General features: G+C 38.9%; 1 protein-coding gene across 5 annotated transcripts in view; it reads left to right on the top strand.

Moving 5' to 3' along the window:
• pex5la (peroxisomal biogenesis factor 5-like a) overlaps positions 1-26,045 on the top strand; it is a 93,265-nt gene extending 67,220 nt beyond the window's left edge. For 3 of the 5 annotated variants that reach the window (XM_065955860.1, XM_065955859.1, XM_065955858.1), the window contains 7 exons: positions 5,894-6,010; positions 7,943-8,086; positions 13,138-13,208; positions 14,997-15,215; positions 17,566-17,731; positions 21,451-21,608; positions 23,888-26,045. In XM_065955860.1, coding sequence (XP_065811932.1) covers positions 5,894-6,010; positions 7,943-8,086; positions 13,138-13,208; positions 14,997-15,215; positions 17,566-17,731; positions 21,451-21,608; positions 23,888-24,089 — 1,077 coding nt within the window. In that variant the 3' untranslated portion in view covers positions 24,090-26,045. The remainder of the gene's footprint in view (positions 1-5,893; positions 6,011-7,942; positions 8,087-13,137; positions 13,209-14,996; positions 15,216-17,565; positions 17,732-21,450; positions 21,609-23,887) is intronic. The other 2 variants (XM_065955862.1, XM_065955861.1) reach the window with 1 other exon arrangement.
• The last annotated feature ends 545 nt before the right edge of the window (positions 26,046-26,590 follow it).

Genomic DNA, 26,590 nt, shown 5'->3' with positions numbered 1-26,590 from the left:
AAAACGAACAATGAAAAGGCAGCGGTCCAGGAGATAGAACTCTGACTGATTTCAGTCAACTTTGCGATCACAATGCTTCTCCATACTTAAACTTATCACATTGCAACAAATCCAATAACATTAATACAAGCAGTACGATGAACCGGAAGTGTCTTTTCATTTAGAAAGTGCTTTTTAAAATCTGATTACATAGACCCCGGACTACTTTATCATATCAGCATTACAAACACAAAACATAAATCCTTCTGTTAAAACAAGATTGCTGTAATCTACAGAATAAGGTTTTTTGTCAAATCAACTTTGGCAATGTAACAAACAACATACAAACCATTCAATTAGTGGACGCGCGTGTTATCTGAAACAACAAATAGGTGAGCATGCATTTGGGGACTATATCTTCAATTTCTGGACCGAGCTCAGCACTGTAGAACAGAGGTGTTTGACTAATTTTAAAGCTGATGATTGTTGTCACCGTAACCACCATCTAAAGCCTGAATGATAAATGCAGACATGATAAAAGTGAGAGGAGAAAAGTTGAGGCACTGTTTTATTCAAAGTAACCACACACAATGAAATATCAGCATTTGACCGTTTTCACAGGGATTTAGCAAAGTACATTGATTTTACAATATGATGATAAATATCCATCAATCCCACAATAAACCTCTTTAGAATAACTGACAGGATATCGTCCTTTTCCCCATGTTCTGATTCTGTGTTCAGATCTACCCAAGTGAATCGCAGCATGGAGGATGAAAGCGACTTTAGTCAAAATTAACTTGACTAAAAAAATGCAAGATTTGAAACCTCTTTGCACCTCTTCAGAGTGGACTGTGTTCAGGGTGTTAAAGGAAAAATCTCAAATAAGAGAATGTTGGGAGTGTAATAATTAGAAGTCCAATGTTCCATGAAATAGATCACAGAGGTTGACTAAATCAATCTCACAAGAAATCTGTATTCAGTTTGTGACATTTTCATTTATGCTTAACACACAAAGTACTTACAACCCTAGTGCAGGGATTTCCCCGGATCAATTGGTGTCAAGTCTTTTGCTTTGTTCAGATGTCTCTTTGTGGATTTTGAAGGTCACTCATTAAAAACTAGTGGAAAAACAGCAACCTACCCTGTGAAATAACAGTCACATTGCAACATTTCCAAGCAACAAAACAAATCAGACCAGTGCTGATTTTATAAATTCAAAGTTGACTGAAATCTTTGTGATAATGAGCTGCACATTTGTAAAAGTAATGCCATTGCCGCAGCAGCTTTGTGTTGTTATCACAGGCTCTAGCAAGTAATCATATTGTTGGCCAAAATGCATACATAGCACTTTGTCTGTGGAAATGTATTCTATTCATCTCCAAGTGACATTATCGGGACTCCAGTCTCCTATTTCTGTCTCACTGACCGAGGACTTGGCCTGTGCAGCAGTGTGTGTGGAGCTCATTAACATTAAAAGGCCAAGCCAGTCTTGCTCCAGAGATGAGAGCTCTTTTTTTTTTTTGCTCTGTCATTGGTAAATAATGAGACTTTTTGGATGGATACCCCTCGAGGCAAAGTGGTTAAGCAAACTATATTCATGTGCTTAGTTTCCTCCAAAGGTTGAGTTTTATGTAAACAAGTCAAACTGACTTAAGGGGGAGGTATGAGTCCAGGAATTTAAAATGTTGCCTATTCAACAAAGGAAGGCTGCTTCTATGTAAGGGATCTTAAACTTCCATTGTCTGAAATAAGATAACAGTATTATTGACTGAAGTCCAGCGGACTAATAAAACACTTATTTCTTGAGGAAAAATATTTATATATCCTTTTTTAAAGTGACATACAAAAACAGTGCAGAGTGTGCAATCTACTACCTTTATTATTGAATGTGTTAATAATGTATTCATGAGGTAACAAATGAATACCAGACCCACAGTTCATTTCAAACAATGGTGACAGATTTGACGGCAGAAGGCACTCAGGATTCAATCCATTTCACGTAACATTTCATCAGCTTCTCTATTAGAGCTGCAGCTATGGTGATGTACAGGATGTAAATTACTATGCTGTATCTTTGCTGTTCCACATAATTAAATGTCTTGTATAAAACGCCCATCACAGTGTTACAAAGAAATTACTCAATATCTTTTAAATTAAAAATAATATATTTTTTAATTTAAATTCTGTGAGCAATTTGTTGAACCGGTAGTGCAATTAGGGGGCGGACAAGTTATTTACCAGATGGGATTTCACAGCTCAAACAACAGACTGTCGAGGCGCGAATAATATGATGATGGACTTGGTCACAGTGCACATATTAGCCTCCAACACAGTGTGAAATAATGAAATAACAATTACTCTATTATTTAGATGAGCAAAAGCCACTCATGAGCTGAAAAGGACAAGAGCTGGGCTGAGCAGATTAATCAGCTGGACTGTTTGTTACATGACTACATTATCCATGATGCTGCTGTGATAGACATCAAAATGCTTTATACGTTCACTGTAGGACTTTGCTTTGAGTAAATGTATACCAGTTTCAAGTTTCTTTTATTAGTTTTTTTTCCATTAAGATACTTTTTACTCTCAATCTACCACATCTGTAGTCTTCCAAATTTCCCTTTTTTTGCACATTTGAGTCCCTATTCACTAGTTCTTTCTGTGCTCTATAGTCTCTGTCAAAACCTGGATTCCTTGGTAGGTTTAGCTGATCAGCTGATATAATTGTGTATTTGATCTAGGTAAAGCCCTGTTTTCAAAAATGTTCCTAAAATGGAAAACTCACATTTTAGTGTTGCTTCTATTATTCTTTATAGTAAAAGAAATATCAATTTTACAGAGATCCAGCTTTAAAAAGCAAGTATTTCCAGAGTATCATACTACATAGAATTTTAATAAACACTTTGATTTGAATGTTCACTATTTGAAAGACAGCAACTGCACATGTTATGACAATGTTGTATGCTAGGAGCAGAGGTATGGCTAACTTAGAACAGTTTGTACTTTTTTAGAAGCTGTGCCTCTACATGAGTTATGTACAAAACTGTAAAGTCTTGGTGCACTCAGGTACATGCTAGTTTGGTGACGTAACACTTGATGCCCATAAGGGGGTAAAAAAGGGGAAAGGCATTCTGGGGCCGAGCCACTCAGGGGCCCCTGGAGGCCACAAAAACCTTACGCACCCGAAATATCACTAATATTTATTCTCGACCCAAGTTCTCGCCAATTCTTATTAAAGAAACATCAATTAATATCTTATAAATAATATTTAAGTTATACAAAGTTTGTATCGAAATGTTGAGCCGCTCCAGAAAAAATCAATGATTTATTTTATAGATAGAGAGATACTTTATTGATCCTGAGAGAAATTTGAATCATCTAGTAAAGGGTTTACAAAGGTATGCATGAAACATTTGTTACATCTAAACAACAACCGCAGTCCCCCCTCCCATATGTATATATCAACCAAAACAAAGATTTAAAGAAGCCCCTACATTATTCAAAATTAAATCGTGCAATTAAGAATAGACTTATACAAGGAAATTTAACCTGTGCAGGGATAGAAATAGATGTGCAGATCGTTAAGTTAGAATATCTGCATTGCATTGTGGGTGGGCCAAACCTGACCTCAACTACTTGGCTTTGGAGTGAAACCTTGCCTCAAAGAATGTGCAAAAATTCAGTTGCCACAAAAGACTCAAAAAAACGTAACTGAGAGTAAGGGCATGTGCTGTCATGAATAAATCCGATTAGGGAGGGTCTATCCACTGGACAGTTCAGTTACCTAGCCATTTCTGTGTGTGAGCCAATTCAAAAGAGTCTGCCATGCTATCAGCTTGGTGATGGTATACTTCACAGTAGCTCTTCGGGTAAAATGTTAAAAGTCAGCATGTTGACATTCTCATAATAAATGATAAATAAACCATACATCCTTAAACCAGCTCTAAAGTACTTAGGTAGGAAATAACAGGATGCAATGAGTGGATGGTAAAAAAGGAAACACTGCATGGTTGTGGTTTCAAGTTTTAGTTTTGGATGCCGCTTTTTTATGCACTCTGATGCCGTTTCAACTCCGCTTGGCTAAAGCAGATAAACACTGTTGAAAATGAGAGAGATAAAAGGCTCATAATCCCCTGTATCAGTAAAATTCATGATGGCTCTAATTGTAGCTCAGCATCAGAGATGAAAAAAAGGTTTTTACGTGTTTTTAAAACTACAATTCAAACTAAAAAACTACAGAGGTCTGATATGACCGTGACTAGCCTACAACTGTTTCCGATCATGATGCATTACTAATGCTATTGCTAATAATGCACCATGACCATCACTGAGAAGGACTGTAAGCATCAATGCTGTCTTAAAAAATCATTAAAGTAGTAATAATCACTAAATAGACCATGGTTGTGTTTATATACACAGTGATGATGTATTTTGTGGGCGGTGCCCTGGGGGCAGGAAGTTCGCTAGGGGTAGCTTGTGGTCAGTTGACATCAGAAAGTTATCAATCATTGATCTACAGAACCTGACCCTGCCCACAGAGGGCAGATACAGACATCCCCACACACTTCAACTGGGTTCTGAGGAGTGATAATTGAGATTGAATATTTCAAAATAGGCCATATCCTCTTCATTAGGCCCTTTTTAAACGGTCAACAGTATTTGAAATAAGTTCATAAGTGTTATTGACTTTTTCTTTACCAGCATTGTTTGTTGGTTGGCAAGGCTGCCCCTGGCCAACATAGGGCTCTAAGGGTAATCTTTCATTATGGCCCCCCCTGGCCCGTCATAAGAAATGTATGGTTCCCCTCCAAAGCAGAGCAGTGTTTCCCTTCCATTATATAAGGGGGCAGCCCACCCCTTCCCTCCCCCCAGACAGCCCCTCCCGCCTCCCCTTGAAGGTCAAGTTAATAATTTTTTTTTTTTTTAGATTTATTTTTGGGCTTTTTGTGCCTTTATTGTAGAGATAGGATAGTGGATAGAGTCGGAAATCAGGGAAAGAAGTCATTTAAGGATCCCTGTCCGATAGAGCAGGACAGCTGTCATTAAAAGTGTCGGCGTCTGTCTCCCCGCACCCATAACAAGCATAACAAATTTTCATGTTACCTTGATATTCTTTACTTGGAAGAACAAAGTGTATTTAATTTAATTTTGACCTAAATAAATGTGAAATAAATATGCTAAATCCTAATTCACACAAGTCAATAAATTCACTTTAATACTTGCAGCAGCTGGACCCTCGTGTCTTTCAACAAAAAGTAACTTTTATCTGAGATAAACTAATAGCACTATTTTTGTCTTCTCTGCTCACTGACTATCAGCAGTTTGTTCATTAAATCACCTTCAAAACAAACACACAACAACTTCATCCATTTTCACCTGCTCTCTGTTGAATAAAGCAGCTGAATCGCATGAGGAGGATGAGGATGCTTGATGTTAATTAAGTGAGGCTAAGAAAGATGTACTTCAATCTCTTTTATCCAGTTTCATTTCTGAAACAATAAATGTGAACTTTGTCCACATTCTTGTTTAAAAAGTTGAGTCCTTCAGATGATCATTCACAAAGGACAGGCTGTTTGCAGACTGTTTTAGATATCACTCAAAATCAAAGAAAACCAGGAATATTTTAAAACTAATTATCTTCCTAAAAATCACTTCTAGCATGTGAACATTGAAGAAACGTCAATTAAAGTTGATGTTTTTTATTTGACATATGAGAATCAGAAAGTTCGCTTAAGCTCTGCTTTGACTTGAAAATGTAATGAGTCAGAGCTGCTGAGTCTTACAGTTAGACAGAAGTGACATTTCAAACAGAAGGATGATGGGAAATTACAAGAGCTGTTGTTCTACTGTGCACTAATAACCTATATCCTCCTCTCCCTGTGTGTCTCGCTCTCTTTCTGACTCTTTTTAGTCAGACACAGAGTTCTGGGATAAGATGCAGGCGGAGTGGGAAGAGCTTGCTCGGCGGAACTGGCTGACAGAAAACGAGCAGGCGCAGATTCCCTCCAGTGTCTCTCCGCATGAGAAGGTCAATATAATTAAAATGTCTAAATCAGCATGTGCACAAATCCGTCTTCATGACACTGAGAAAGAGATATTGAGAGTATCCATAGAGTAAACACTGCATGCCTATATATATCTATATATATATACATAGATATATTTTTTTTTTTTTGAAGGGCTATTGGAACGAAATTCAGGATTTGAATTTACTTCAAAAGTAAAAACAAACAAATATGTTTTTAATTTTGTAAATGTGCAACCATCACTGGCAAAGTTTTGAAACTGTACGACACCGCCAGAGAACTCATTAAGAAAATATCTGTATCTGTAATGTAGGAAAGCCCTCTAGTGAACAAAATGTGTAACTACATGCTAATAAAGACATTTTGAATATCATTTGAAAATTAAAATTAAAGAATGTTATTTGAATGGTATTGTAGATGAAGATTGATAGCCGTAACATACTGTATAATTAGTTGTCCCTAATTCTAAATACAATTATTTGAATAAAGCATATCATACTCTGACTGTAAGCTTTTGTGTAAATATTACCCGATTCATAAATAATGTTCTAGTTCCTGACAGCTCTCACTTATTAAATGTATTTCTAGATAAAAGGTACACTAGCTTTCTTAAGTTGAAATGTAAGCATACCAATATGTTTAAATCTGACTCAAACTATTTATGTCTTGCATAAACCCATGCACTGATTGGATCAAAAACAAGTTCCTGGAGGTTTGTTGTCCCTGTGCATTTGCTAGGCAACCAGTTCTAACTACTGTCAGCATTAACCTTGTTAATCGGGATGTGATTAAGGTCCAAAATTATCTGTTTTACTTTATAAACTCCAGAACAGCTGGTTTGACGATTCAAAAGTAATATCCATCTTTTGACAACATTTCACTTTTTTACCGTCCACTTTAGCTTTTTTCATTAACTTTTCAACTAAAATGCCAAATGATGGAATTTGTTAGGAAAATGTGATTAACTATTGAAATTTAGCGATTCATTATTAATCGTTTGACAGCCCAAGTAATAACCCTACATAGTGGCTGTAAACCATGTGACCCTGTTGATGTACAAACATATGTGTGGGCTAAGTCATGGACATAATATCTTAATTATTAAGCTCTATGTGTTCAGGTAGTTGGTTTGTAATGTAATAGAGGGAGATGACTAGCACTCTCAGCTGGCTGCATCTGTTGTTAATGCAAGGTGAAAATGATCACCTCCAGGTTATAGTTTCTTTCTTAAGGCATGAGGGTGTGTGGTATTGATTGATTGGTATCTATTCACAGTTACAAATTTGGATGCTAAAAATAAAGTAAAAACTTGAAACAGAAGCAGAATTGGTTCCAGCTTTGCAGTAAACCTGATTTATTTTGTTAATCAGCAGCAACCTTAGCCAGGGTATAAGCTGCTGTATGGCTGAGCCTCTTAACCTTGGTTAAGTGAATAAAGAAAGTAGGAACACACATTTTGGGATATAAAAAAATATATCCTATTCTAATGCAAGTGTTTAGCATTTTTTGAGAGATTTGGTTGTTTTCCAAGGTTGGGCATATGGCTGAACAGTTTATTTCACCCTCCAGCTGCTCCATACATGAGGAAATCATACAAGATTGAACATTTGGGCTCTCTTATTGATCCCAGCACAGAGCTAGTTCTTTAAGTAAAAGCTATTTCAAAGTCATCTCGTTTAGAAGCGGTCAACAACACACAAGGGTAATAACAGACTGAAAATGCAAAGTTTAACATTTAAAGAGAACAGACAAACCCCGGGGAGCCCAGCAAAGGTTTGATGTGAAACAGAAAAGATCAATTCCTGCTGCTGGAGCTTTGCTTAAATACACAGCCGCATAGGACAGTTGCCCTGGTTTGCATATAAATACAGAGGAGACAAACTGACATTGCCACTGTCCCAATTTTTTGTTGTTGTTTTCTTTTTCGCTGACAGGGTTACTACTTCCACACAGATAATCCATATAAGGACTTGCCTAACGCATTTGAAGAGGGACAAAAGAAGTCCAAAGAGGGAGATTTGCCAAACGCCGTTCTTATGCTGGAAGCTGCTGTCCTGCAGGACCCTCATGATTCAGAGGTGAATTTCTTAAATTCACACACGCACACACGTACCAGGCAAGGTAACCATAAAACTATTTGTTTCACAGCTGGTGATATATTTCCAGAAAGGGATGGAGATTGCTTCAGTCAGGTCGACAAGTAAAAGAATATGTTTGATTTTTAGCCCCACATCCAACCCCAGTAACTCCCCCAAATGATGAGAAAAGCTGGAGAGGAAGAATGCCTCACTGACCACAGGGGGTGTGAAGCTGATTTAGCAGGCAGTACCAGGCTGGATGCTGATTGCCTGTAGAGGGCAAAGGATTTTGTTCTTGTTAAAAGAAGAGTTTACTGGAGAAGAAAGAAAAAAAAGATCTGTTCTTACTTTTGATGAGAATTTCCATTTGCGCCAAATAATGTCGATTCCCTCTTTTTTAATACTCCTTGTTTCAAAATAAGGTACCTCGGCTGAAAGAGCAAAGCCTTGATACAAAGTAATTCCAGAATCCCCTGGAATATACAGAAATGTGCCAGTTATTCCGAGGAGAGGATTATCCTGCGGTGTATGGAACTAATACGATTCCCAAATTCCTCCTACAGTGCTTAGTGGCTTATGGCCCACTCTGAAGACCTCGGAGCCATTCAGAAATAATTTTGACCCTCTTTCCAAAGAATAGGACAAAAAGCATCTCCACAGATAAGCTTTAGAACAGGTTATTAGGTGTTTAGATACAAAAAACCTAATCTCTTAATCTCACATTTTTGTTTTGGGGTTAGAACTTTATCAATGTCTGCCCTCTTGTGCTGATCAAATGTATCTTCTTGTTTATCTCCCTGTAGTCAAACCGATGCACAAACACAATGCTTCTCACAGAGACACTCTCAAGGTTTACTATGCAAAATGTCAGCATCTCAAATATGGATCAATTTATAAATCATTTGATTGAGAGAAAATTAATGATCAAGTACCTTCATGAATCAACTAATCAATTAAATTGAGTTTGAGAAAAAAACTCTAAAAATAATAGAAACCAACCGGGTTCCTCATGCCCCACCAAACTATGCTCAGGTGCCACTCAGTTACAGGATTATACAATGAGAAAATTAATTAATAATCCGCCACACACTGAAAATGACTACACTGTGTTTACAATTAAGTCAGAGTGAAGTCATTTCGAGTGTGCGGTGGATTATATTATATTTACTGCAGAGCTGCACTTTGCACTCTCATGGCGGGCTTATTGGGGAGTGGATCATTTTTATCCACTTATTTTGAAGGCAAGTCTCAACAGATCCGATATGAGTTTCTCCATTTTTAACAAAGCTTCTTTCCTGGTGTGAGCCAGCGAGAGTAGCTCATCAAATTGAATAAGTCTCATCAAGAGCATTGCCACATGTGTGGGCAAAGTGTTTGTGCAACTGTGCATTGGCAACACCTTACAATGCGATACACGATAATCTTATCACGATAAGATGTGTATCGCACTACTTGCTAAAATCTACATTATTTACCGTCAAATTAATAGTAGCAGAGAAATAAATTTAGTTGTGTGATTAAGTCAAAACTATTCAATTCAAAATGTCTGTTTTCTCAATACCGGATTTGTAAATGTCGATATGAAACTAGTACAAATTAAACAATGTCACCTGTATTGATACCTAAGCAACAAAATGGTATTGTGATTAGTTCAGGATTTGAATTTGAATTACTTAATTATTTAAATTACCAACCTGCTCACAATGCTAGTACTGGAAACAATGAACATATACCAACTGTTAACAGTAATACTAGGCATAATGAGGATTTTCCCCAAATGATGCTATAGACCCATTTAAAATGTTTAATCTCGATTATCACTCATGTGTAAGTGTAAGGTGGTGTATGTGTTCTCAGGTATCCTCATCATGTGTGTCAATCACAGCAAACACTCAGTTCAATACTTAATGAAAACTTAGTGATGGGTTGACATCGCTGTCCCTCTCTCGTGTCAGTCTGTAACAGACACTAGCGTAACTGGTGAGTCTGAATGAAAAGTTGAGGCTTAATCCTTTAGATTTAAGCCTCAAATTTGGAAGAACGAGAATCTAAGGTTGCAAGGTGGCTCATAAGAAGGGCTGAACGATTAAATGCACTATATTATACGATTTTCTAACCGTTAAGGCTGCGATTACCTACTGGTCACATGACATGCGAGCGAGAGTATAGCAGTCTGCTAAAAGAGGAAGCAACAACTTGACACACTACACATTGCCCTGCTGTGCAATCACCTCAAGCTTGGCAGAACCTGGCAGTGATACAGCTCATACTAACCTGTATCAGCACTTTGAAAAAAGACCACAAAGCCATGTACGATAGTTGCATGGCTAAAATGCCCACCAGTGTGCCAATCCAGCCAAATACCACCTGACAGAGACACGGACCAAAATGTTCGAAAGCATAACTCCTTATGAATTTGATTCAAAACAGGACAGGGATGTCACTCAGGCAATAAGAGAGTTCATAGGGAAAGACGTAATGCCTACGGCGACCAAGACTGGGTTTACAGCTTGGATAACTACACTGGATAAGCGGTACAGCGTGCCCTCCTGCACATATAGTTTTCGCTACTACAACTGACATGTGGTCAGGCTGTACAGCAGAGCTCTAACTTGTGGTGCATTTCATTGAAGAAGACTTCCACCTCAAAGCTGCCAACTTACGAGACGACCACAGAGGGGAAAACATTACATGCAGCCTGAGAGAGGGGCATGCCAGCAGGGATCTCCATGAAAAGAACCATGTCTGCATAACAACGGACAAAGCATCAAATGGCAGCGCAGCTCAATGAATGGACCAGGCTCCAGGGTTTAGGGGAACCGATTACATCTCGCTATTGTATGTGAGAATGTGTGTGTGCATGTGCGAGTGTTTGTGAGTTGAGAGTGTGAGTAGCAGAGTGAGTGAGAGAGAGAATGTCGGTGTGTGTGTAATGGTGATAGCCTTTTAACACACAACTCCAATTGTAGGGACTACACCATTTTTATTTTTATTTCTTTCAGGAAATACACTCATAGATGACAAGTGTCAATAGCAAAAAGCCTGTTCAAGAAGCTGGTGGGCACTTCTCCCACAGTTAGAAGGCAGCAATGATGGAGGCACAGAGGGAGCTCAAACTTCCTGAGCACACCCTCAAAGTGAGGGCCCAACAAAATGGGGATCCAAAGAAATCATGATTGCCAAAGTGATGGAACCGGCCAAAGCTGTATCCCAGGTATTGTCAGCTGACCTTACTAGAGCGATTGAAACCAAGTTCCTGGCATTCCTCGATGACAAATGACACACCTAGAAGCCTTTGAATGTTGCATCGTAAAGGCGAAGAAGTCTCTTGGCAGCTTTTCGAGACCAGTGTGTCCTCTCCTGCTTTGCCTATATGCAACTTGGAAAATGTTGCAGAGGCAGAGTTAAACAGTTACCGGATGAACCCTGCCACTGATGGAGAAGAGGATCCCTTGCCCTTGTGGAAGGTGCACAAGATCAACTTTCCACGACTCTGCAAAATTTGCCCTCAAGAATCTTTGTGTACCTGCCCTATGTGCCGTGTCTTGCACTCACTCGTCCATACGGCCAGCAAAAGTCGATATGCTGGTTTCCCTAGCAAAAACCTGTAAGCTACTGAGAAGCATACAGTAGGATCAGTGTGGCTTGCGGTGCCATACTTATTTTGCACTGTAGTCTGTGTGGTGTGTTACTGTTATCGACTGGAGATCATTACAATTATTTATACTAATGTTCAAACAGGGTTTTTTAGTCTTTTGAATGATCGAAAACCACAGATTCCTGCAATCTGCACTTTAGCTCGTGTTATTTGTTACTGACTTTCATATTAATGTATACACCATGCGTATGTGGCAGTGCTTTGTTATGTTTTCATGATAATTATTACAAGCTTACAAGTCAGTCAATATACTGTACTACTGTGATTGAAGGCCTTGCCTGTCGGAAAGAATAGTTCTTGTTTAATCTATATCGTGTTGGTTATAATAAAGAATGATTTATTGCTTTTTTTTTAAATACTGAAGATAAGGAACTTTAAAAAAAATAATCACAACAAAAATTGAAATTAGATTATGTTTCCAAATCCTTCAGCACACTAATAACTGTCACTAATAAGTGACCAGTGCAATCTTAGAATCAATTCTAAAATGAACAGAGCTAGTTCAGAGAAGCAAAGATAGCAGGGATAAGAAAGTTGTCATGTCAATAATGTCCAAGTTACGGTATATTTACAGATTTGAGGTCGTCTACAGGTGGGAATTTTGCCATGATCAGAGGAAAGTTTAAGCAAGTTTTCTTCTGCAGCATAGTTACCATCAACGCTCGGCAGACAGTAATCATTTCCCCTCAACTGCGTGGCTGTTAGCAAAAGGGGTTTGTGAATGAGACGTTTTTTGCAAGGCTTATTTGCATGGAAAGGGGCTTCATATACAGAAAATGCAAATAAGATAATTTAAATACGTGCAAACAGCACTGCAGCGCAGGGATAGTTAAGAGAAAAATCTATTTTATATTAGCCAAATGATAACAAGAGCTGTCATACAAGCAAGTAGCCCGATTCAGTTCAGTTGATGGCATTTTTCTGCATTTCAAAATACAACACACCTTTTAGTCAATCAATCAAGAAAAATATTTTGCTTAGTCTATAAAACAAAGGACACAAGCCTTCATAAACTTGATACTGATAAACCCCACACATAAGTTTGATATCTTTTTAAACTAGAATATATATTTTCAGGCAAATAATTTAATGGTGTATCTGTGAGCACCTAAGCACAACCCTCCAACCTAACATTCAAAATTCATTTTAAGTCATGATTACATTGCCCTTGATTGACCTCATAATGGTTTTAAATTGTTCACTGTTCTAATTGTTTGAATGTAGCTCCTGTGTAGTGATGCGTCTGAAATGCTGCTCTGTGCAGGATCCCACAGTGTGTCTGACAGACTTAACTTAGTCACTGTTACTGTGTTTCACCCCTGGAGAATACAGACTATGGAGTCCAGTTGTATACCCTGCTGTTTATCATTACCTGTGTTTGGTGTCCCTGCAGGCTTGGCAAGTGTTAGGGACCACCCAGGCTGAAAATGAGAACGAACAGGCGGCCATCGTCTCCCTACAGCGGTAAGGTGAAACAACTGCAACAAATTCTCATTTAATACAAAATAGAAAAATAAAAAAATCACTCCTGGACTTTGCAAACTGTCATCTGTTCCTGCTCGAGGACAATCTATGTTTGCACGAATGAGGCTCAGTGCAAATATCATTTTAAATAGATTAATCCCTATGAAATTTGCCTGATAGGTGCCAATGAACTTTTTGGCAGTAGCTGGCAAGTGAACCCAACATTTTTTATGTAAAGTTCTTAAATGTATAGAAAAAAAACGAAAGCAGCATAATTTTTGCTTTAAGTGTCTACTAAACCAGCCAACACCCTGCAATATTTATTCTTAAAATAGAGACTCCCCACATGGATGGTGATTGCAGAGAGCCAGAGTCTGAACAGATTCCTCAATGGGAGATGGCCCACTTTCATTCACAACACTGCCTAAGCCTGAAATTGCACCTTTCTGGGAGTGTGTGAACACTGACAAGTAAAATGAAAACACAAGAGATAACCGTTGAGTAGAAAAGCCTCCTCACACTTGGAAGTGTGATCTATGGTTGGTTCATGTTGTGATATAAACACAATATAAAAAAGTAAAACATTCTGCATGTAAATGTCACTGCACCATATTGTCAAACACAATGTAGATTTGCTGTACTTTGCAGTTCTAATATTTGTGTTAGTTTATTGTGTAATTGCTCCATCTGCTCTTGGAGTGTTTGTGTATGAAGTGAGATTAGATGTTTAACTGGCATTTGTCCTGTTGTTGCGACAGTGTCAACACTTTAGTTGGCAAGCTCAATGTAAACTCTGTGTAAACTGTAACAACGAGAGGAAATAATGCCAGAGAATTAGACAACTATGATTATGAACTTAAACACTTATTTTCACTGTTATGTCCATTTTTAATTTCAATTTTCTGTCTTTCGACTGGGAGCTCTGCCACTGCAACTTTAAAAATCTTAAATATTTTATGAGATGTGTAAATAATTGATGAGGCAATTTCACAGATTTGGGGTCCTATAATGGTGTTATTTAAGGGGCCAACATTCCAATTCTTTACAAGAAGAAGTCTGAGTCTTCTCATGTAAAGCATAGCTGGATGGTCAGTCTGGATTAGGGTTTTTTATAAATAAATTATATTTGTCCTCCCACTTTTACACCTTGTACTCATGGGAAGCAAAACATCTTCAACAAAGAACACTTTAGATGCGGGTGTCCTTAAGTAAAGTTTATGTAATCTTCACCTTCAGCACACTGCAGTAGTGGCCTGAAATAATTTGGTCTGACTGAGATTATGAGGGTTTAAAGGAAGTCAGTCGTAGGAAATCTGGCTTGAAAATCATCTTGATGAAAGCTAAATCTTTTCCTGGCCTCTCCTCCAGTCTGTTAACTAATCCGAGTTGTTTCCTCTGACACAGTGCTGCTCTTCTCCCCATTTCAATTACAAAGGCCAGCGTGGAACTTAGCAGCATTAGCCCCAGTGATATAACCGGTGATATAACTTTAGCACTTAGTACAAGCAATGTTCCTCCTGGAGTTGTGGCTCAATCAGCCATGGCACTTTTTTCCTTCATGCAAACCTAATGCAAATAAGCGAACTCTGGTGCTGAGGACAGCATGCAGCCCTGGCCTGGCAGGGAAAGGTGCGGCTCCTCCATCCTGACCCAGAATCATTAGCCTCAGCCTGATGTTCCCTTGCTTTGGCCTGTCACAATTAATGCCTGTCAAATCAAGAGTTCCCTTTGAAGTGTACACCTTCCAACACCTCTTCTCTCACATGCCCGGGTTCTGTCTATTTCCAGGTGTTTGGAGCTCCACCCAAACAACCTCCCAGCCCTCATGGCTCTGGCAGTGAGCCTGACCAACACGGGTATGCGCAACGATGCCTGTGAGGCCCTGCTCCGCTGGCTGCGGCACAATCCAAAGTACAAACACCTGCTGAAGGGAAAGACACAACTGATCGGATCCCCAAACTCTCAACGAAGGATGTCACATGTTCTTAACATGGGAAGACATGAAAGGTGCAATATTTACACTGAAAATCATCCTTCATCTATGACACACACACACATATATATGGTATATATACACAGACATATATATATATATATATATATATACTGTATGTATATAGTAAAATGTTAGAATGCAACAACTGAAGAACCCAAATCCATCTGCACAGTCATTAAGTACCGGTACTGAAAAACATGATATATAATGAGTTTTTATGTTGCAAACTCAAAGATATTCACGAGCCTTTCATATTTCATTGTTAGTCTAGTTCTCTGTAAGGAGAAGCAAGAACTAATTTGTATGTTTCCTCATCAAGAGATGGTGTCTAAAGCTGTAATTTCACTGGCAGTGTATCTATCTTGTCAAACTACTACTCTTACTACTATAGAGGTCAGATGGTCCGTGTAATCTTAAAGGGATACGTCACCCATTGAAACATGAATCTGTATTGACATTGGGTCATATATGTAGTGGAAATGTGAAATACATTTTGAAGTTGGTGCCTTCTTGGCCATGAAAAGGCAGAAAGTGTCTTTTTGGTTCATGTGGATGAAAGACACCAAATCCCAGAATGCACAGCATTAGCTGCCCCAGCAGCCAGCGACGGCTACTGATACAATGCTTAAAGCAAATGGGTGAAATATCCCTTTAAGGCCTGTTCCATCTGATACACCTAACAACCTAATTTTTATGACTCATGTCTTCTCCAAATAAAAGAAAACATTGACTATTACAGTATATTTGTCCCTGTTATCCATGGAGTGTCATCCTTTATGTCAGCTGCTCACTCCTTTCCTCCTGTTTCACCGTCCTCTATTAGTTCTTTAACCTCCCTCCCTTTGTGCTGACCAGCCTGGTGGAAACTGAGACATAACAAAAGGGCAATCTTATCTTTACCCAAAAGCTAAGGACTGGATGACTACTGAGGCAGAAGAAGCTGTCTAGCTGTCATTTTCATTTTTCACTCTAGTGCATTGGTTCTCAAACTGTGGATCTACACTAGGCCCTCTGGGGGAGGTATGGGGAGTGAGGCGCACGAACCAGAGGTTTTAAGCATGAAGTTGAGCATTCATGCAGTCGAGATGAATTTGAACTACTTGATAGAATACACATAAAAACTTACATTACAAGTAATTTAGTAACCCTAAAACCTTCATTTAGAAAGTAGCAAGATAGAAACATAATTATTCATTATTTTTATTACAAAAACATTTTCTTGTTTAGTTAATAAAAATCAAAACAAGGTGTAATGAACAACTGGGGAAAGTTTGAGTTCAAGTTTGGCTATGGACCCTCACAGTATGACACACACCATCTCCTCTTATTGTTGCCTCCCTGTGAAAATCACTGCTTCACTGTAAAAAAAACTTAACTATTTTTTTTTTTAACCCTTATCTTAGGGTATTTTTCAATAGTAGGTTTGTATTCATATCAAATGTTTTTTTGCCTCTAAATTAATTTAGTTTGTGCAACAACTTTAATCTGCTCAATTTATCCACGCACGCGCTCAGACACAAACACAACGACTATGTCTCGCATTTTGAAAAGTTCCACTCGATATTCCGTTGTTTATAGGTGTTCAGCACAGAAACAGCAGCAAGTAGCTGTACATTAGCATTATTGAAACAAAGCCATGAGAGGCTTCAGTTTTGATTTGAGCAAGGCACCTCAATCTGTGCATTTACAAGAGGGGTGTAGGGACAGTGGACATTATCTCTCCCTCTCTTTCTCTCTCTCGCTCTCTGAGGATATGATTCTTCACTCTTGGTTTTGCTGTGTCGTATCTCTCCGCAGGAGTCGAGAGGGCCGTTTTTGTTTTTTTTAAATGGGAGTTTTGTTATGTTGCATGGAGCTGTGAGGTCCTTCTGCGCGCTCCCTCTCTCTCTCTCTCGCTCTCACGTGCACGCAGCAATTTTATGAATAAATAAATGAAATACAAACAGGTCGGAAATATACTTTGGCGGCCCGCCCAGGTATCGTCCATGTGTGGGGAATACTGACGTAAAACAATGAACAACATACCAACTTACCAGCTACATTAAATAACAACTAAAATATTGTATTACCTAATATTTTAATGAACTAACAAGGATTCCAAACAGAACACGAGACTAATTTAACTTACTGAAACTGCACATAAATCAGAATATTTTTTCTCCTTATATTCTCCTCTCTCCACTTTTCTTTGCTCTCATTTCTGTCTCTTCCCTCCCTCTCTCCTTTACTCTCCTGTCACTCTCTCTCTTGACACTCCATGTTTAAAAGTTAACATGCAGTATAGAACATCATGGCAATCCTAGGAGCGCTCACTCAGCAGCCTTAAGTCACACTAATCCTTTGCTGTGTGTGTGTCCACAGCTCCCTGCAACCCGAGGTCAAGGAGCTCTTTCTGGAAGCAGTTCAGCACAACTCTGACAGCATCGACCCGGATTTACAGACGGGCCTTGGGGTGCTCTACAACCTCAGCGGAGAGTTCAACAAAGCTGTGGAGGCCTTTAATACAGCGCTATCAGTGCGGCCCGAGGTAGGAACACCACACACACAAATAACCAGGCACATAAGACAGAGTGAAGCTGCAGTTCACACTGCACTTCTCACAGGCAGAGATACTCTGCAGGCACAATTAATCTTATCTGTCAATTTAAACCCTTTTTTCATCACTTACAGGACAAGCATTAAGTATTCCTCTGACACCCAGTGACAAACCAAATATCCACATATAGTGAAGATTTTTAACTGCCTTATATTTTCCAATAGGTATTACAGTGTTAAAATAAAAAAAAAGTTACAGAAAAAAAGGATGTTATTGGTGTCATAGGTCACTAAAGGGTCAATTCTCCCAAAAGTCCATAATAGTACCAAGCTACGCAAGTATGAATTTAACTTAATTTAAAATGTCATTGTTTTGGGATTAAGATTATATGTACATTTTTAATTTGATGCCAGCAACATGTTTAAAAAAAAAGAAGAAAAAAAAAGTATACATATATTTGCATCTCTGTTGCATGTTGCATCACATCTGCACTCTAAGCGTTTGTAAATTAAGGAGACCAGTTTCTGTAACTTTTAAAGTGGAATACTCTAACATTCCTGCTTCATGTAGGATATAGCTGTTCAATAGTTCAGGGTCTCATTTGTCGTATTTTACGTTTCATAATGCTCCAAATACTTTGAACGGGGGGAAAGTGGTAGGCAGGCCAATTTAGCATCCAGACTCTTTTAGCCATGCTATTGTAATACGTGCAGATTGTGGTTTGGCATCGTATTGCTGAAATAAGCAAATCCTACCCTGGAAAAGATGCTACAGCGATATCTCCAACATCCCACATATCACGCTGGCTGGATTACACTGATAACAATCCCTACAGAATTTTAGATTTTGACCCGTCAGACCACAGGACAGCTTTCCATTTCAGCCGAGTCAAACTGATCTCCGGCCCAGAGAAGGTGGCACGGTTTTGATCTGATACGGTTTCCTTATGCTATTGAGATCTTCAACTGTTTTAATAACCACACAAAGGAGACCCCAAAAAACAGTGTGTTAATACAATTGTCGTTTTGGAAGTCACATGTTCTAATTTGCTTGTCATGACTATGTTCGATGAAGGTTGGGGATGATACCGACACGATACGCTTACGTTAAATATCATGTGTTACATAATTTAGCAGCTCATCACCATCCTACAAGCCGGCTAGCCAGATAGCTTATATGCTAACTTGCCTTGTACCTCATGGAGCGGTCCGAGTTTCTGTCACTGAGGTGCTTGGTGAGGTTTGAAGTGTTTGCTTGTTGGTACAACACTGTTTTCTTGAGCCTTTAGCATATAGTTACAATAAGTCAGTAGGTTCGCCATAAGCGTCAGCTCTGCAGGGAAGGTAGAACATGGTAGCCCGTCGTGTTTAGAAGTTCAGAACGCCAAGGTATTCTTTCAGTAGATCACTTGCTGGTGTTGTTGGTAGTGGACATGTTGAGACAGAGGCAATGCTCTCTCTTGTGGCTAAGGCTCACGCTGTAAACAGGAATGAATGACTGGTGCATCACTGCATTGCTCATACTGCCCCCTAGTGGAGATACAGATAATGATTTTTAATTCTCTCAATCTCAATCTCAATCATCCTCTCTCAGTGACTTAAACCGGGACCACATTTGACCTACAAATAGTACTGAACATCTGGAAAATTCTATTACATATAAAAAGTAGAGAAATTATGGTATACTGTGCAACACTTTTTCACAGACTGGTTTTTAGAGGTGTTCCTGTGCCCATATGTCTACTATAGAACTATATCCATTTTAAGTGCAGAGCCAAAAGATCACAGCAACCAAAAACAGGTTTTCTGCCTTGTCCCTTGTGTGACGAGATCTCTTCAGATACTCTAAATCTTTAGTTATTATTTACTGTAGACAGTAAAATTCCCAGATTATTTACAATTTTATGTTAAAAAGCATTTTTCAACTGTTGCACTATATTCCAGTTCACTTTTCCACAGAGTGCTGAACCCTTCCTTGTCTTTATTTCCAAAAGGCTCCGCCTCTCTGGGATTCTTTTCGCACGCACAATCATGTTACCAACCTGTTGCCAGTTGACCTAATTAACTGGGATGTTGTATCAGGTGTTTTATCCTTTCACATCTTTTCCAGTCTTCTTGGGCAACTGTCCAATTATTAGTTTTTTGCGTACAATATGTAGAATTTTATGACAATGTTTAAATAAAAATATCTACATTTATTAAAATGTGACTAAACCCATGTTATAATTTTTTGTTGAGTACTTACATTAGCTCAAATATTTCCAACAGATATCAAATCTGTAATTTTATAGTTGTAACTGGACGTGTCTTGCCCAGGCAGTTGCCATGATGAGCTGCCATGACAGACAAAATTTTTATCGTTGCTGTCGGAAATACCGGATGTTACGTCAAAGACAGCTACATAAGGAAGCGGGAATTGCTACTGAAAGCTGCCATACTGTTACTGTATGTGCTGCTTTCATAAAACCGTCATGTAAATTATACTGTAAAATACAGTTTACCACCTAAAAGCAAACTTTAATACGACATGTGATATTATACGACATATAATATTATACGACATATGATATTGTAAGAGCACACATATATAATATTGATTACCTCGTGTTGCTGGTTTGTTGGTTATTAAACAGATTTGGCTTCTCAGAAATAAATCCAGTGCCTAAGATCTGCTATAGAAACACTCACATTCTTAAAGGCCACACATAATCGTCACACACAACATGCTCTTATGCCAACACACATAGTAGGCATGAAGCCCTCAAGCTTGAACACATCTTTGATGGCTCCGCAAACAACAAGGGACAGCTCATGCAAACAGAGGCAGTGAAGCACACGACTGTCACAGCAATATGTGAAGCAAGGAGCTGCTGAATCTGGCCTTGTGAACTCTTGACTGGCACACATACGCTGTCACTGATTATGCAGCTTCAGAGCAGAACAAGATCTATAGCAAAGCAGAGCTCACCCACATACAAAAAGAAAACAGACTGACACGTTTCAAATGCTGATATGCAAGCATGGAACAAAACAAACTGGCAAATGCGTTTACAAGCACCAACTTTTCCTCCATCTCTGCTTCCCCTTCATGCAAATCAGTCTCTGTCCTCCAAAAATCGTCCCAGGCCGGAAGGAGTATTACTCAGTGTTAAATCCATCCTCCCAAATTTGACTTGGTAATATGGGCTCCCCTGCTGGAAAACTAGCTCTGAACACAAAGGGAGATAATTATATCCCGCTGGCTGGCTTAGCCAAAGATGAAGGACCCCTATACTGTAGCAGACCATGACCTCTGTATTCGCCTGTCCCCCTGCAGGTGGGGAACAACGACAAGGACACCTTGTGTGATGTACGTCAGCTCCCCTTAAACTACCATTGTTAGGTTACTCAAAAAACACTGGGCTGTGTAATATATGAGAACTCTCTTGGTATTTGTGCATTGATAAAGGACACATTTTTAGCTCTATTACACTGTCATGATTTCACTGCAGATAAAAGGCTGAGTGTTGTGTAGCAGGTTATTTAACTCTATTCCACCTGCGCTTTCTTTTTTAAAAACAGTAAGCTACCTTTTCATTAATACATACAGAAATAAATAAATGCAAGCCTCAAGGCTGACAACTCACTTGGCAGTAAGCTGCACTAATACACATATTTCATATCACCTTTCTGACATTCCACTACTAACCCCACCACTCGCCCTCCATCCAGGACTACTTGTTGTGGAATCGCCTTGGAGCCACGCTTGCAAATGGGGACCGGAGTGCGGAGGCCGTGGAGGCGTACACACGAGCCCTGAAGCTACAGCCAGGATTTATCAGGTCTCGCTACAACCTGGGAATCAGCTGTATTAACCTCGGAGCTCACCGGTGAGTGACCTGGTTAGAGCTAATATTTGTTATCGATATGCTTTGATTTCACCTCTAACCACGAGCAAACAGTCCATCGAGAGGGAGGATTATGAAGCAGATACCAGCCAAACATCTAAAACTATGTGAAATTGTTTATGAACGTCTGGTACCAGCTGCTCTTTGAGGTGAGATAAAAAAGAATATATGTAAACTGAAAAATACAGCTTTTATGCAGCAGATGGCTTAGTCCTTCTTAATGTGCAGTAAAAAAACACACACATATTCAAATTAGAGCAGCAGTAAAACTAGTTTCTCTCACCCACAAATCCTCCTATCATCATATCACTACTCTTTTGATTTGTGCAATAACAGAAAATAAAAACTTGTTATTCCCCATAGTGAATATTATTCATATTCGGTCGATTGTCTGATTGAAGAACTCTCATTAAAAAAAATCACAAAGTTTGAGTGTATAGGCAACATGTCTTTATGAATTATTATTCAGTGTAATATGGAGCAAAGCATGCATTGTGTTGTTATTGCAATAAATTACTTCACATGATAGTCATCATTTAAAAAAAATGAATCAATAATTTGTGTGTTTACATATGTCATGTGTCAATTGAAAACATTTTGCCCAAAACTATTTACCCAATATCAGCAATCATAGTTAACACATTATGTCACATACAACCAGAAAGTATAGTCGATGATAACATGTTAGGCAAGGAGCGGGAAGACTCTGAGACAATGTGAAAAAAACAGAGAGCTACCACAGCAACCAAGCACACAAATGCAATCTTTACAGAACATTATCTAGAACAGAACACAAACACTTGAATTGGTGAAGAGAAGCAGGGACTGTCTGCACCTTAAGGAGAGTTCATCACAGTAATGGAGGAGTTGCTTCAGTCTGGACACAGCAAGGACAAAAAGTAGCATCAGGGTTTGGTTGACATGACGGTTTAGCATTAAAACTGGCATGACCAAAGGTAAAAACATGTCGTCTGATGGTGCTTTACCTCAGCTTCTCCGGATGACATGGCTTTATTTCGGCTGCTGAGCCGAAACCGACATCGAAATCTTTCTAACTTTACAGGCTAGATTTAAACCCAAAGCTAGCTTCACGCTTCTTTGGAATTGCTTTAATGGTGTAATAATGCAGCACATTGCAAACAATATGTAGCTGACGGTTGTTATTAAGGCTAGTTAATTGGCTACTTGGCTATGCTGGTGTTTCGTAGGGTAAGTGTGCTTGTTCGGTCACTGTGTCATCTCGCTTGTGCACGTGGGAAAGATAAAGGTGTCCTGTAATATTCATTATTATCATTTATAATTTATTTATTTATTTATCACAGTCTATGGGTGTCCTGCACGTGTTGGAATGGTCATTGTGCATCCTATGAAAGTTAGTCCTGTCTGATGGCCTATCGACACTACTTACAGCATTAGTGATAATTACTTCTAGCCACCGAGGTAACAATTCTCAGAGGCAGTAGCCGTCTGAGCTAGCTTGCTTGCTGGCTTGTTAAATTAGTTTTGCTCAACATTGTGACTATGAAGCCGACAAAGTTTATTTCACAGATGTAAACGTCTCCTAATTATCCGCAAACCACGACTCCATTGTTCACTATTATTTATGTCTGAGTTTTGTGTTGGCACCGTTTTTAAAACCTGTTGTTCAAGATGTTAATAGTCCAGGAACTAGGCCTAGTTACATAACTCTGCTTGACTGTTTAGCATAATCAATTGCATCAATACAAAACAAGAAAAACATACATGAAAGGGGGGGGGGGGGGGGGGTCCCATGCCAACAGGTATGGAGACTACTGTATGTGGATCAAACGCTTTAAATAGCCTACTTCCAAGTCAAACCATATTCCTAATAGAAGGGGAAAAGTAAACACAAATTAAGTTATTAAAATGTCATTTACATCAGTCTTCTTCCTTAAGGCATTTAAATATACAATATTTATACATTTAAATTTTCAGGTTAGGTTGTAGGCAAAATACCAAGAGAAAAAATATATCTATATATTTCATCCTTCCCCATTCCTAAGTCTGACTTGGTTCTGTCCATATCGCCAACACCTGGTGGAGCAAGGGGCATTCAAGTGATATTTACAGTAAAATTGTCTTTTCTTCAAAATAAATTACAAAACAGGGTCTTCAAAACAGCACCAATTAGGTCTGAAATTAATATTTTGTAATGATTTCTGTCGTGGCTAAAAACAGCCCTGATGTTTGTCTATCTAAAAAGTTAAATTGTTAATTCATTCTAATTTTTGCTTCCACAGAGAGGCAGCCAGTAACTTCCTGACAGCCTTAAGCCTTCAGAGGAAAAGCGGGAGTCGCCAGCAGAACCACCAGGTGATGTCTGGAAACATCTGGGCTGCTCTGAGGATAGCTTTATCCATGATGGACCAGCCCGAGCTCTTCCAGGCTGCAAATATTGGTGACCTGGATCTTCTCATGCGAGCCTTCAATTTAGACATCTGAGGAGTGGGTGGTACTAACAGTAGCAGCTCATCCTCACTTCTTGATTTCAGCCAAAGACCAAAGTGCACACATCAGAATGGATCAAAACTGGTGTTACAGACAAGAGTGTGATTTTTATGCATGTCAAAGTTAACTACAGACGTTAAAGTTGTTATATTTTTGTCTCAAGTACCTTGGAGCAGGTCTGAGGACAGGTTCTTCCAAGTAGTGACTGCTTTGTGATGGATTTGCACTGCAATTTGTGATTTCCCTGAAGAGCACAAGGACGGGCAAAGATTGTATGAGCAATGCCTTAGAGAACACATCAATTAAAAACTGACTCATCCAGTGGAACAGAGCTAAGCCAGTGGAGACGTGCAGACAGACAGTTCCAGCAGAGTCTCACAGAGGAACCTTCACTTGCTGCTTTGCAGAGAAAAGAGGAGGTCTCGAGGAAAAAAAAAAAAAGGTTTCGTTATCCAATTACTTTCAAAGACTCGAGACTGTCTCACCCTCCTGAAGGATGGATTTAGTGAGCAAGTGATAAAGACTGCACCATATGACCTGGAACTCCAGATTCAATTCCTGGCTTGTTTTCATCCTCTTTCAACAGACAATGATACTGCATGAAAAGCATTTTCATAAATGGATCCTTGTTAAAAAATTAACATACTTTGAGAAGTTTTCCCTTTGCACTTCAGACAAACAGATAACTTCCTCAACCCAAGTGGAATGTGCAAGCCAGGTTGTAAAGCCTTACTCTAATGCATGCGAACAACAATATTTATTTATACTATTTTTATTGCAACACAGTAACACTAAGCCATGTTCAGACTGATTTTGATTTCTTTAAATAACTGTCGTCTTTTGAACTTGAAAGCTGTCTGAGCCATTTATTTTTATTTATTTTTTCAGTCTTGGCTCCTGGCTTTTGTTTGTTCCCTTTATGCTGACTGTCAGGAGAAATACAGAAAATCTGGGCAACACTGATCTGTCAAACCTTCATTTGTGTGAAAACTTTCAGAGTTCTCTCTGATGAAAGAAAGTTTGACAGGTCTAAAAATATCTCTGTCCGCTTAGGATGGCTTTAGTAGCCTATACATCATTCTCTCATTTTCCTAACAGAATTCAATACAGCTTAATAGCATTACAGGTAAAAATAAATGTGTAGCTGCAAGCCAAGACCTTAAAGAGCTTTGGATATTTCCTAATGCAGTCATTTGTATCTTCGCTGCGGCTCTGCGGGCAGGGAAGCTCACACATTTAATTAAATCAGTTTGCCTCAGCCATCATGCATGATTTAAATATTTGTGTAAGCTTGAGCAGGATGCTGCACATATTTGAAATGTTTTTGCGCCACCGTCTGCGAACTTTAATTTACATAATGATTATAGAAAACATTTAGTTATCCTGCAACCAAAAAACATGTTTGTAAGGAGACATTTCTTTCAGAAGATGTTTTTGTTGTTGTTGCAAAACCTCAGAAGCAAAGTTATTTTCTTATAACACACTTTTTGGCAAATACCCTCTTCTGTGTCACTAGTCACTCTGTGCACTGAACACCAACAGAGTCAAGTAAAGGATAGATAATCTGCTGTACTTTATAGCTCAAGACCTTGCTGGTTTGACAGGTGTTGTCCACAGCCTGGGTGTGCTGGAGGAAGTGGGTTTCTATATTCAGATCCTATGCAAAAAGGTCATGTTTTATGTTGCCATTCAGATTGTCAGCTTGGTCTTGTCTGCCTTAGCAGACCAAAAAGAAGTGGTGATTCAGTGCTTTGAGAGAATGCTATCAGGGGAAACCAGAGACCAGTTCAAGAGCCATTCATTTCCCAAACTGTAGCACTTTGATGCCATGGTCTGAATAGGAAGAAGTGCTTCATTAGGAAACTGGGGAACAAAAAAAAGAGAGAAACAGATACAAACACACACACACACACACACACACACACACACACACACACACACACAGACAAAGCATCCACCTGAACTGCAGCCTTCATGTTTTATACCCACATGGTAGAACAATATGTCTTTGGCCTCCATTTCTCCCTCCAAATTCAAACTGTACATCAAACTTTGCCATCTGATACATTCCACATGTCTGCTGCATTTGTTCTCCCAGAAACTCACCTTGGATGCACTGAGAAGAAAACTGTTACTGTTTCTCTCAATTACAATAATTGGATTGAAACAGAACAACTAACATAAAGGTTATGAAGTTATAAAGGCTGAAGCTGTAGTAAGACATCAAAAAAAAAAGTTTGCAGAGAGTTGCTGTGGCCATCCATAATGTTTAATAGATCATGGAGGCAGAGGAACCCATTGAGACACAAGCAAGTATGTGCATGCCATCTGCATGCTGACAGTGGTCACACAATGGCAAAGGAAACAACGTCAAAGCAAGGTGAAAATGTACTCACTGTCTAAGAGACTTTATTTTGCTGAGATTATTTGAATAATATCCAATAGTCCTGTTAAGTATTTCCTCATCATTTGGACCCTGAATAATATTATTTCCA

The sequence above is a fragment of the Labrus bergylta genome, chromosome 6 (genome assembly GCF_963930695.1).
Source record: "Labrus bergylta chromosome 6, fLabBer1.1, whole genome shotgun sequence".
Taxonomy (NCBI): Eukaryota; Metazoa; Chordata; class Actinopteri; order Labriformes; family Labridae; genus Labrus; species Labrus bergylta.
Note: the sequence above shows the minus strand (reverse complement) of the source record. Positions and strands in the feature narration are given on the sequence as shown.